We start from the raw sequence: 13,613 nt of genomic DNA on the forward strand, positions 1-13,613 counted from the left end.
CGCCCCTGGCCCCTGTCTCTCTTAACTCTCTGCACGCCCCTGGCCTCGACCTGTCTCTCTTAACTCTCTGCACGCCCCTGGCCCCTGTCTCTCTTAACTCTCTGCACGCCCCTGGCCCCTGTCTCTCTTAACTCTCTGCACGCCCCTGGCCCCTGTCTCTCTTAACTCTCTGCAGGCCCCTGTCTCTCTTAACTCTCTGCACGCCCCTGGCCCCTGTCTCTCTTAACTCTCTGCACGCCCCTGGCCCCTGTCTCTCTTAACTCTCTGCACGCCCCTGGCCCCTGTCTCTCTTAACTCTCTGCACGCCCCTGGCCCCTGTCTCTCTTAACTCTCTGCACGCCCCTGGCCCCTGTCTCTCTTAACTCTCTGCACGCCCCTGGCCCCTGTCTCTCTTAACTCTCTGCACGCCCCTGGCCCCTGTCTCTCTTAACTCTCTGCACGCCCCTGTCTCTCTTAACTCTCTGCACGCCCCTGGCCCCTGTCTCTCTTAACTCTCTGCACGCCCCTGTCTCTCTTAACTCTCTGCAGGCCCCTGTCTCTCTTAACTCTCTGCACGCCCCTGGCCCCTGTCTCTCTTAACTCTCTGCAGGCCCCTGTCTCTCTTAACTCTCTGCACGCCCCTGGCCCCTGTCTCTCTTAACTCTCTGCACGCCCCTGGCCCCTGTCTCTCTTAACTCTCTGCACGCCCCTGGCCCCTGTCTCTCTTAACTCTCTGCACGCCCCTGGCCCCTGTCTCTCTTAACTCTCTGCACGCCCCTGTCTCTCTTAACTCTCTGCACGCCCCTGGCCCCTGTCTCTCTTAACTCTCTGCACGCCCCTGTCTCTCTTAACTCTCTGCACGCCCCTGGCCCCTGTCTCTCTTAACTCTCTGCACGCCCCTGGCCCCTGTCTCTCTTAACTCTCTGCACGCCCCTGGCCCCTGTCTCTCTTAACTCTCTGCACGCCCCTGGCCCCTGTCTCTCTTAACTCTCTGCACGCCCCAGGCCCCTGTCTCTCTTAACTCTCTGCACGCCCCTGGCCCCTGTCTCTCTTAACTCTCTGCACGCCCCTGGCCCCTGTCTCTCTTAACTCTCTGCACGCCCCTGGCCCCTGTCTCTCTTAACTCTCTGCACGCCCCTGGCCCCTGTCTCTCTTAACTCTCTGCACGCCCCTGGCCTCGACCTGTCTCTCTTAACTCTCTGCACGCCCCTGGCCCCTGTCTCTCTTAACTCTCTGCACGCCCCTGGCCCCTGTCTCTCTTAACTCTCTGCACGCCCCTGGCCTCGACCTGTCTCTCTTAACTCTCTGCACGCCCCTGGCATCGACCTGTCTCTCTTAACTCTCTGCACGCCCCTGGCCCCTGTCTCTCTTAACTCTCTGCACGCCCCTGGCCCCTGTCTCTCTTAACTCTCTGCACGCCCCTGGCCTCGACCTGTCTCTCTTAACTCTCTGCACGCCCCTGGCCCCTGTCTCTCTTAACTCTCTGCACGCCCCTGGCCTCGACCTGTCTCTCTTAACTCTCTGCACGCCCCTGGCCCCTGTCTCTCTTAACTCTCTGCACGCCCCTGGCCCCTGTCTCTCTTAACTCTCTGCACGCCCCTGGCCCCTGTCTCTCTTAACTCTCTGCACGCCCCTGGCCTCGACCTGTCTCTCTTAACTCTCTGCACGCCCCTGGCCCCTGTCTCTCTTAACTCTCTGCACGCCCCTGGCCCCTGTCTCTCTTAACTCTCTGCACGCCCCTGGCCTCGACCTGTCTCTCTTAACTCTCTGCACGCCCCTGGCCTCGACCTGTCTCTCTTAACTCTCTGCACGCCCCTGGCCCCTGTCTCTCTTAACTCTCTGCACGCCCCTGGCCCCTGTCTCTCTTAACTCTCTGCACGCCCCTGGCCTCGACCTGTCTCTCTTAACTCTCTGCACGCCCCTGGCCCCTGTCTCTCTTAACTCTCTGCACGCCCCTGGCCTCGACCTGTCTCTCTTAACTCTCTGCACGCCCCTGGCCTCGACCTGTCTCTCTTAACTCTCTGCACGCCCCTGGCCCCTGTCTCTCTTAACTCTCTGCACGCCCCTGGCCTCGACCTGTCTCTCTTAACTCTCTGCACGCCCCTGGCCCCTGTCTCTCTTAACTCTCTGCACGCCCCTGGCCCCTGTCTCTCTTAACTCTCTGCACGCCCCTGGCCCCTGTCTCTCTTAACTCTCTGCACGCCCCTGTCTCTCTTAACTCTCTGCAGGCCCCTGTCTCTCTTAACTCTCTGCACGCCCCTGTCTCTCTTAACTCTCTGCACGCCCCTGTCTCTCTTAACTCTCTGCACGCCCCTGTCTCTCTTAACTCTCTGCACGCCCCTGTCTCTCTTAACTCTCTGCACGCCCCTGTCTCTCTTAACTCTCTGCACGCCCCTGTCTCTCTTAACTCTCTGCACGCCCCTGTCTCTCTTAACTCTCTGCACGCCCCTGTCTCTCTTAACTCTCTGCACGCCCCTGTCTCTCTTAACTCTCTGCACGCCCCTGTCTCTCTTAACTCTCTGCACGCCCCTGTCTCTCTTAACTCTCTGCACGCCCCTGGCCTCGACCAGTGGTTCACACACTGGGGCAGCTTTATATAGCAGTCTACACAGCGGGGGTCGGCGACCTTTCTCACATGAACTATAAGTGCCACGTTTTTGTTTTCTTGGGAGTCAGTGTGCCTGTTCAGGGGCAACTGTGGCTCAGGAGGTAGAGCAGGTCGTCCAATGATCCATGGGTCGGCGGTTCGAATCCCGGCTCCTCCTGTCTACATGTCGAAGTGTCCTTGGGCAAGACACTGAACCCCAAATTGCTCCCGATGTGCTGGTCGGTACCTTGCATGGCTTCCGCCGCAATTGGTGTATGAATGTGTGTGTGAATGGGTGAATGTAATGCACAATCTATGTAAAGCGCCTTGGATAAAGGCGCTATATAAATGCACCATTTACCATTTACCATATATATATATATATATTATATAATAGTCTTACATTTAATTATAACACCACGTCAAAAACAAATATGTCCAACGAAATTCAGATTTTCCCATGAATAAAACCACCTCTTTCCACTTCTTCTTCTATTGAAATATAATTGACGTCGGGGACATTTTAATGGTCATTAGACTCATGAACAATAACCGTACTGTATCGTACCGTACTTCCCCAGTCAGAGGTCAGAGGTCAGAGTTTAAATGAAGGTAGAGAAGTGTGTGGAATTAAGAGACTTAACCCATTTAGACCCGAGGACGATTCTACAAAATGTCTTCTAAATCCTAACAGTTTTCAGAAAACCCCATGTTTCTATTTCTATGTCAGTAGTGGTGCTCAACCTTTTTCATGTCAAGGACCCCCAGAATTATCTGTATTTGGCCGCGGAGCCCGATTTGAAAATATGTTGTTCCAGGGACCCCCCCCCCCCCCCGCCCCCAGAAACAAAGATTCAAGTTAAAAACGTTCGCTCTGAAAGAATATATAATCAAAGATTTGTGCCACATTTTCCCGGTTTTTCAAAAACAGCAGATCTAGGAGCTCGTAGCGCGGCTCTAGCTTGTAGATCTGCTATTTTTCAATAAAGTATAACACCAAAACACCAAAAGGGGTTATTCGGCGTGCATTAATGACGTTAAACCACCGCCTCTCGTGTAATATTGCTTAAGTATGTAATGTGTGCCGTTACCTGTAGCGCTATGACTCTGGTGAAGATGTCCTCTCTCATGCTGAGCTCCACGTCCAAGTCGGACAGCCTCTTGTCCGCCTCGGTGCTCGCTGAGCGGACCTCCTTACAGGGAGACACGTACTGGGGGAAGTCCAGCGCGTGGCGCGCTGCTGCATGGGGGCGCATCATAGTTAGGCCTGACTCACATACTGGGGGAAGTCCAGCGCGTGGCGCGCTGCTGCATGGGGGCGCATCATAGTTAGGCCTGACTCACATACTGGGGGAAGTCCAGCGCGTGGCGCGCTGCTGCATGGGGGCACATCATAGTTAGGCCTGACTCACATACTGGGGGAAGTCCAGCGCGTGGCGCGCTGCTGCATGGGGGCGCATCATAGTTAGGCCTGACTCACATACTGGGGGAAGTCCAGCGCGTGGCGCGCTGCTGCATGGGGGCGCATCATAGTTAGGCCTGACTCACATACTGGGGGAAGTCCAGCGCGTGGCGCGCTGCTGCATGGGGGCGCATCATAGTTAGGCCTGACTCACATACTGGGGGAAGTCCAGCGCGTGGCGCGCTGCTGCATGGGGGCGCATCATAGTTAGGCCTGACTCACACGATTAGTTTAGTTTAGTTCAAGCTCACAATGCGTCGCATTGCGACGCATTGTGAGCTTGTAGATCGGCTATTTTCAATAGATTTTCTACACATTTTGAACTTTGTGAAATGGGACATTCTGCAATATGAATACTTTTACTTTTAGTACTTTAAGTACATTTTGATGCCAATACCTTTGTACTTTTAAGTACATTTTCAATTCTGTACTTTGACTTGTAATGAAGTAGTTCTAAATTGTATTGGTACTTCTACTTAAGTAAAACAATTGAGTACTTTTTCCACCACTGCATAGATATATATAAGAAAGCTAATTGGCTCACCCTCTGGCCAATGGAGAGTCACCCGCACTCTGGCCAATGGAGAGTCACCCGCACTCTGGCCAATGGAGAGTCACCCGCACTCTGGCCAATGGAGAGTCACCCGCACTCTGGCCAATGGAGCGTCGCTCTGGATTAAAGCTAATTGGCTCACACTCTGGCCAATGGAGCGTCGCTCTGGATTAAGAGCGTCTGCTAAATGCCTAAATTGTAAATTGGAGAGCGACGTTGCTACGTGGCGGCCATCTTACCTCGGTGCAGCATAACATTGTGTCTATGGGGCATGTACTTTTTAAATAACCATAACTTGCTCAATGTTCAACCGATTTTCAAACGGTTTGGTTTGTTATAAACGTCAGAGACGTCCGCATACTTATATGCTTTTATACGACGTTCATATAAAAAACAAAATTAAGCCGATACGCGTCCTGAATCATAGCCACGTTGACAACGTTTGTAATAAACCAACCCGTTTGTAAATCCGTCAAGATTCATTCATTCATTCATTCATCCATCCATCATCAACACATCCATACTCCATCTTGGCGAGGGCCAGCGCCCTCAGCGTGTTTTCTATAATACTTACATCCATACTCCATCTTGGCGAGGGCCAGCGCCCTCAGCGTGTTTTCTATAATACTTACATCCATACTCCATCTTGGCGAGGGCCAGCGCCCTCAGCGTGTTTTCTATAATACTTACATCCATACTCCATCTTGGCGAGGGCCAGCGCCCTCAGCGTGTTTTCTATAATACTTACATCCATACTCCATCTTGGCGAGGGCCAGCGCCCTCAGCGTGTTTTCTATAATACTTACATCCATACTCCATCTTGGCGAGGGCCAGCGCCCTCAGCGTGTTTTCTATAATACTTACATCCATACTCCATCTTGGCGAGGGCCAGCGCCCTCAGCGTGTTTTCTATAATACTTACATCCATACTCCATCTTGGCGAGGGCCAGCGCCCTCAGCGTGTTTTCTATAATACTTACATCCATACTCCATCTTGGCGAGGGCCAGCGCCCTCAGCGTGTTTTCTATAATACTTACATCCATACTCCATCTTGGCGAGGGCCAGCGCCCTCAGCGTGTTTTCTATAATACTTACATCCATACTCCATCTTGGCGAGGGCCAGCGCCCTCAGCGTGTTTTCAACAGAGACCTCTTCTAGGTTCAGAGATCCGATGTCGTCGTAGAGCTTCTTGATCCTCCTGACCAGGCTGTCCGTCTTACTCCTGATGTCCAGCGGGGTGAGGTCCCACCTGAGGGGGGTCCTGCTGGTCTGGGCCGAGACGCTGCAGGTCCGTACGGGACCCACCGCTTCACTCTGCAGGGTCATCCTCACTCTGGAGGGAGGCAGGCAGGCACGCGCACGCGCACACACACACACACACACACACACACACACACACACACACACACACACACACACACACACACACACACACACACACACACACACACACACACACACGTTAGGATAGGAAACAATTAGGTTTCTTTCAGTTCAAATACTATATTGAAAAGGAATAAAGGAATGCTTCCCAGGCTATACTCTATGTGACGTTCTTTTGAATTTCTGCAATTAATTTACACTGCAGTATTGATACTTTTACTTAAGTAAAAACATTTGAGTACTTTTCCACCGGCTAACAACAACAACAACAACAACAACGACAGCAGTAGGAGGTGATGGATCGCCACAAACAATGCAGGTCCAGTCCAACAACATGCCAAACACAGACACACAGGACAGCCTTTAACCCATTTTGACCTGAGATCAGATTCTAAAAATGTACATCCTGACAGTTTTCTGAAAAAGCTATGTTTCGTTCTTCGATTTTTCAAAAATAGCAGAACTACAAGCTGAGAGTGTACAAATGGAACCAAATGGACCCTAACAGGTCCATTTGGTTCCATTTGTACACTCTCAGAGTTAAATTAACAGTGGTTTTACAATATAAATTGGGGTACCAGAGATAGAAATGCCATTAAATCGGGGGTCCGTAGCATAATGCGTGTGAAACTGGGGGTCCATTGAATTAATATGTTTCGGAATCACTGCTAGAGCCGTAAAAATCCTCCTTTATCGGGGTCACTGGCATATGTTTTTTTTTGTCCTAACACTAATTAAATCAAATAAAATGTTTGACTTTATTTTATTTTTTTAATCAAATAAATGTCAGACATTGTATATAGTGAACACGTAATGAAAATAGCAGATCTACAAGGACTAGTGTAGGTCCCCGCCCCGGGGAGATGTCAAATGTCTCTTTTGGGAGTCCGAGCTAAAAAAAGGATTTGACGACCACTTGTGTAAAGACATCAGGGTTACGCAACTGGACAAGTGTGTGGTCACACAAGGGTTAAGTGTGTGTGTGTGTGTGTGTGTGGGTGTGTGTGCTTGTGTGTGTGTGTGTGTGTGTGTGTGTTGTGACAGACAGACAGACAGACAGACAGACAGACAGACAGACAGACAGACAGACAGACAGACAGACAGACAGACAGACAGACAGGGCCAGGGGAGGAATGGAATGTCACCATGCCACTTCAAAGGCAGAGGTCAAGGGGTCAAAGGGGTCGAGGGAGAAACCTCCCGTTGGTGTCAGAAGTTTAATGTTTAATTTATACCCAGTCGTACGACCGTGGCGTAAATCACACTTTAACAAGAGAGAGAAGAGCACGGAGCCACGTCACGCCAGGAGACATTGATATTATTATTATTACTAGCCTTTACCCGTTGTGAAATACTTGGGTGCAGTACTCGCGGGGGGTACTGCACCCTGGGTGCGTTTTCGCATTTTTAATTCACTAATTTGTTAAATTGGACAAAGGGCTTCGTTAAGACCTCCATATTGTTATGGTCAATGCCTGTGTGAAAAGGGGGAGTGATTGGTGCAGGCAGTGAGGAGCTACGGCGGTGTTTCTGACACACATTCAGACACACATTCAGTTAATTATAGTATGATTATTATTATCACGCAGCTCGCCAGAACCGTAGTAACCGTAGGATTAAATTAATCGTCTAGCCCGCCAGGCCCGTAGGCTACGTTTCCCAGGGTTTATATTATTTAATCCAGACCTGTAGGCTACGTTTCCCAGGGTTTATAATCTTTAATCCAGGCCCGTAGGCTACGTTTCCCAGGGTTTATAATCTTTAATCCAGGCCTGTAGGCTACGTTTCCCAGGGTTTATAATCTTTAATCCAGGCCCGTAGGCTACGTTTCCCAGGGTTTATAATCTTTAATCCAGGCCCGTAGGCTACGTTTCCCAGGGTTTATAATCTTTAATCCAGGCCCGTAGGCTACGTTTCCCAGGGTTTATAATCTTTAATCCAGGCCCGTAGGCTACGTTTCCCAGGGTTTATAATCTTTAATCCAGGCCCGTAGGCTACGTTTCCCAGGGTTTATAATCTTTAATCCAGGCCCGTAGGCTACGTTTCCCAGGGTTTATAATCTTTAATCCAGGCCCGTAGGCTACGTTTCCCAGGGTTTATAATCTTTAATCCAGGCCCGTAGGCTACGTTTCCCAGGGTTTATAATCTTTAATCCAGGCCCGTAGGCTACGTTTCCCAGGGTTTATAATCTTTAATCCAGGCCCGTAGGCTACGTTTCCCAGGGTTTATAATCTTTAATCCAGGCCCGTAGGCTACGTTTCCCAGGGTTTATAATCTTTAATCCAGGCCCGTAGGCTACGTTTCCCAGGGTTTATAATCTTTAATCCAGGCCCGTAGGCTACGTTTCCCAGGGTTTATAATCTTTAATCCAGGCCCGTAGGCTACGTTTCCCAGGGTTTATAATCTTTAATCCAGGCCCGTAGGCTACGTTTCCCAGGGTTTATAATCTTTAATCCAGGCCCGTAGGCTACGTTTCCCAGGGTTTATAATCTTTAATCCAGGCCCGTAGGCTACGTTTCCCAGGGTTTATAATCTTTAATCCAGGCCCGTAGGCTACGTTTCCCAGGGTTTATAATCTTTAATCCAGGCCCGTAGGCTACGTTTCCCAGGGTTTATAATCTTTAATCCAGGCCCGTAGGCTACGTTTCCCAGGGTTTATAATCTTTAATCCAGGCCCGTAGGCTACGTTTCCCAGGGTTTATAATCTTTAATCCAGGCCCGTAGGCTACGTTTCCCAGGGTTTATAATCTTTAATCCAGGCCCGTAGGCTACGTTTCCCAGGGTTTATAATCTTTAATCCAGGCCCGTAGGCTACGTTTCCCAGGGTTTATAATCTTTAATCCAGGCCCGTAGGCTACGTTTCCCAGGGTTTATAATCTTTAATCCATGTTTTGATCCGATCGTATCGTTAGCTGCCTCTCGTTAGCATCACAGTGTAAGAGGGACAGCGGCCGCGGCGGCCATTTTGAAGATGCGCGCGCATCCACCTGCACTCTATGTGCTGCTTTCATTGGCCTGTAATCTCCAAATCGGCACAATGAATGTCGTTTTCTGGTGAAAACAAGGTTTTTCCAACGGCCGACAGCAGAGCCGACCGAACAACAACCGGTCAAGACACCACACACAGCATTTTATCATTGTAACATCCGGTTACGGATATTTGGCTCTTCAAAATAAGGGTTGCGCGCGATAAACCCTTGGCAATGCGCAATAGATGCGCCTCGATGCCGTCGAAATGACTGATTTTACATTTGCTGAAAATAGCCGATCTACAAGCTCACAGTGCGACGCGTTGTGAGCATCAAGGCCCACCAAAATACATTTTAGTCGATTAAATCAACTGTAGATTTAGTCGACAAAAGTCTTATGATATTTAGTCGACTAAAACTAGACTAACACCAAAACATTCCGGGTGACTAAAATGTGACTGAAACCAAATTAAAACTATTGAAGAGACTAAAATCTAAATGTTCTGCCCAAAACAACACCCCGTGTGGTGCGCCAACTCTCTCTCTAGGGGGTGCGTGACATGAAAACAACACCCCGTGTGGTGCGCCAACTCTCTCTCTAGGGGGTGCGTGACATGAAAACAACACCCCGTGTGGTGCCAACTCTCTCTCTAGGGGGTGCGTGACATGAAAACAACACCCCGTGTGGTGCCAACTCTCTCTCTAGGGGGTGCGTGACATGAAAACAACACCCCGTGTGGTGCGCCAACTCTCTCTCTAGGGGGTGCGTGACAAAAACAACACCCCGTGTGGTGCGCCAACTCTCTCTCTAGGGGGTGCGTGACAAAAACAACACCCCGTGTGGTGCGCCAACTCTCTCTCTAGGGGGTGCGTGACATGAAAACAACACCCCGTGTGGTGCGCCAACTCTCTCTCTAGGGGGTGCGTGACAAAAACAACACCCCGTGTGGTGCGCCAACTCTCTCTCTAGGGGGTGCGTGACAAAAACAACACCCCGTGTGGTGCGCCAACTCTCTCTCTAGGGGGTGCGTGACATGAAAACAACACCCCGTGTGGTGCGCCAACTCTCTCTCTAGGGGGTGCGTGACAAAAACAACACCCCGTGTGGTGCGCCAACTCTCTCTCTAGGGGGTGCGTGACAAAAACAACACCCCGTGTGGTGCGCCAACTCTCTCTCTAGGGGGTGCGTGACATGAAAACAACACCCCGTGTGGTGCGCCAACTCTCTCTCTAGGGGGTGCGTGACATGAAAACAACACCCCGTGTGGTGCGCCAACTCTCTCTCTAGGGGGTGCGTGACATGAAAACAACACCCCGTGTGGTGCGCCAACTCTCTCTCTAGGGGGTGCGTGACATGAAAACAACACCCCGTGTGGTGCGCCAACTCTCTCTCTAGGGGGTGCGTGACATGAAAACAACACCCCGTGTGGTGCGCCAACTCTCTCTCTAGGGGGTGCGTGACATGAAAACAACACCCCGTGTGGTGCGCCAACTCTCTCTCTAGGGGGTGCGTGACATGAAAATGGTGACGGCGGTTTTATGGTGTTATTTAACACAAACAGCCAAATCAGGAGAAAAACACCGTTGTAAGGAGATGTATAGAGCAGCTGCAAGAGTATAATCCAGCAGATGCATGTCGCTCTGTGCAGTGACATTCTGGGATTACATTTGCCAGTCATAATATTTAAAAATGTATCATTTTCGGACAAATACAACGAGACTGAGCGTTTGGTGTGTGTGTGTGTGTGGGGGGGGGGGGGGTCAGCTATAGGTCAGGAGGTCACGGGGGGTGTGCACGGCCAAAAAAAAGTTTGAGGTCCGCTGCTCTAGGCTATTTAGCTGTACGCCTGTTTAGTTTAGGTTGTGAACCTGCTGTGTGTGTGTGTGTGTGTGTGTGTGTGTGTGTGTGTGTGTGTGTGTGTGTGTGTGTGTGTGTGTGTCTGGCTCATGCATGTTGACATCACCCCCCCCCCCCTAAGAAGCAATACATTCCTGAAGGTCAGGCTGGCGGGGAACGTGAACCACGCCACGTGTTTTACATTGTTTCGACATGTTAAAAAGACGCAGGACTTTTACCACCATGTTTGTTATGGACACTTTATACTTTAAACACCTGGGGGTTCCAGTTGCTGCTGGAAGGCCTCGTTACCACTTTATACTTTAAACACCTGGGGGTTCCAGTTGCTGCTGGAAGGCCTCGTTACCACTTTATACTTTAAACACCTGGGGGTTCCAGTTGCTGCTGGAAGGCCTCGTTACCACTTTGTACAGGACCCCCAATTAATTAACATTTTGGACGGGAACCCCTTTTGGGCGGGAACCCTTTTTGGTGTTAGCATTATGTTATGCTTTAGCTATTGGAAAATAGCAGATCTACAAGCTCATAGCGCGCCACCGAGTGGCGCGCTACGAGCTTGTAGGTCTGCTATTTTTGAAAAATCGAAGAACCACTGACATAGAAACATAGCTTTTTCAGAAAACTGTCAGGATGTAGAAGACATTTTTAGAATCTGATCTCAGGTCAAAATGGGTTAAGCATTATGCTATACATTAGCTATTGAAAAATAGTTGCCTGCTGGAACTGAACGATAGAACTGAACGATAGAACTGAACGATCAGACCCGCTCTAGTGATTTCTTAACCCATTTTGACCTGAGGACGATTCTACAAATGTCTTCTAAATCTAAAGTTTTCTGAAAAAAACTGTTTCTATGTCAGTGGTTCTCAAACATTTTCATGTCAAGGATCCCCAAAAATATCTGTAATTGACCGCAGACCCCCATCTGAAAATATGTTGTTCCAGCGACCCCCCATGAATCAAAGATTTGAATTAAAAACGTTAGCTGTGAAAGAATATATAGTCAAAGATTTGCGCCACATTTTCACGATGTTTAAAAAATTGCAGACCTACAAGCTTGTAGCGCGGCACTCGGTGCCGCGCTATGAGCTTGTAGATCTGCTATTTTTCAATAGCTGAACACCAAAAGGGGTTCCCGCCCCGAAAGGGTTCAAACTGAACTCCCTGACATCATTCGGTCAGTTCAAAGGAATGCTCCACAACATTTATAACCGTGATTGCTCCTGTTTCCATTTAAGTTGTTTCTTTCTTTTCTTATTTTTGTTTTGATTGCTCTGCTTAAAGTTCCTTCGTAATTTACCCTGATTTTAAAATGTAATGACTGTATTTGTATTTGTATTGTAAATTACATTACATTACATTACATTACAGTCATTTAGCAGACGCTTTTATCCAAAGCGACTTACAATAAGTGTATTCAACATAGGTAGGGAACAAAAACTACTAATCACCAGAAGTCTTTAGTGCATTTTCGGCAAAAACAAGCAACCAAGAGTATACCTAGCGCTAAGGTAAAAGTGCAATATATCAGCTACCTATTTCCTTAAACAGATGAGACAAAATAGCTAAATCAAATGAGCATGAGCTAAAACAATTAGTAAATGTGTAACCTCGGCTACACATTGAAAACGAGGGCTAGCCCTCGACTATGTACTCCCAAGTATAAATAAAGATGTTGATGACAAGCGGAAAGAAACGTGCCGTGCTGCAAGCTGGAATGAAAAGGTTAGGCGAGCACCCTCAAGATCAAGACACGTGCGATCATAGTGGTTCCCAAACTATGTCATGTCAAGGACCCCCAAATTGACACCCATTAGCCCCACGGACCCCCATTTGAAAAGGTATCCAAGGGACCCCCCCTTAAGAGAAGATGTTACGGCTCTAGCAGTGATTCTCAACCCATTTAATTTCAAGGACATGCATTAGGGTACAGCTACAGACCCCCATTTAATGGCATTTCGATCTCTGGGACCCCCAATTGATATTGTAAAATCTATGTTAATTTAACCCTGAGAGTGTACACTCTCAGGGCTCCATTTCCGTCACCGCTAAACCCCTTATCCCTAAACTTCTTTGCCTTTTTTTTACTATTTTGAAAAACATTTTTGAATAGTTCAACTAGCCAATCTACATTGACACGTTGTGAGCTTGTAGACTGGACATTTTAACTATTCAAAAATGTTTTGCGAAATAGTAAAAGAAAAAGGCAAAGAAGTTTTATAGGGATAAGGGGTTTAGCTGTGACGAAAATAGAGCCCTCAGTTACAGACCCATAAGGGTCCATTTTGGTTCCGAGCTATCATTTAGCTGGGGACCCCCTGGAACTCCCTCAAGGACCCCTGGGGGTCCGCCCCGGACCACACTTTGAGAACCACTGGGTTGGGCACCCTCGAGATCAAGCAGCCACATGCGATCATAGCCTACTACACACTGTATCCTCAGATCATAGCCTACTACACACTGTATCCTCAGATCATAGCCTACTACACACTGTATCCTCAGATCATAGCCTACTACACACTGTATCCTCAGATCATAGCCTACTACACACTGTATCCTCAGATCATAGCCTACTACACACTGTATCCTCAGATCATAGCCTACTACACACTGTATCCTCAGATCATAGCCTACTACACACTGTATCCTCAGATCATAGCCTACTACACACTGTATCCTCAGATCATAGCCTACTACACACTGTATCCTCAGATCATAGCCTACTACACACTGTATCCTCAGATCATAGCCTACTACACACTGTATCCTCAGATCATAGCCTACTACACACTGTATCCTCAGATCATAGCCTACTACACA

The 13,613-nt window shown here is 48.9% G+C and overlaps 1 protein-coding gene across 3 annotated transcripts in view; it reads right to left on the reverse strand.

Moving 5' to 3' along the window:
• nln (neurolysin (metallopeptidase M3 family)) overlaps nucleotides 1-13,613 on the reverse strand; it is a 41,982-nt gene that overhangs the window by 26,692 nt on the left and 1,677 nt on the right. For 2 of the 3 annotated variants that reach the window (XM_079523777.1, XM_079523776.1), the window contains exons 2-3: nucleotides 5,678-5,916; nucleotides 3,658-3,806 (exon numbers count right to left, since the gene is read on the reverse strand). In XM_079523777.1, coding sequence (XP_079379903.1) covers nucleotides 3,658-3,806; nucleotides 5,678-5,916 — 388 coding nt within the window. Of the gene's footprint in view, nucleotides 1-3,657; nucleotides 3,807-5,097; nucleotides 5,122-5,677; nucleotides 5,917-13,613 lie in introns of those variants that run through there. The other variant, XM_079523778.1, reaches the window with a different exon arrangement.

This window comes from Electrona antarctica (genome assembly GCF_951216825.1).
Source record: "Electrona antarctica genome assembly, chromosome: 16".
Lineage (NCBI taxonomy): Eukaryota > Metazoa > Chordata > Actinopteri > Myctophiformes > Myctophidae > Electrona > Electrona antarctica.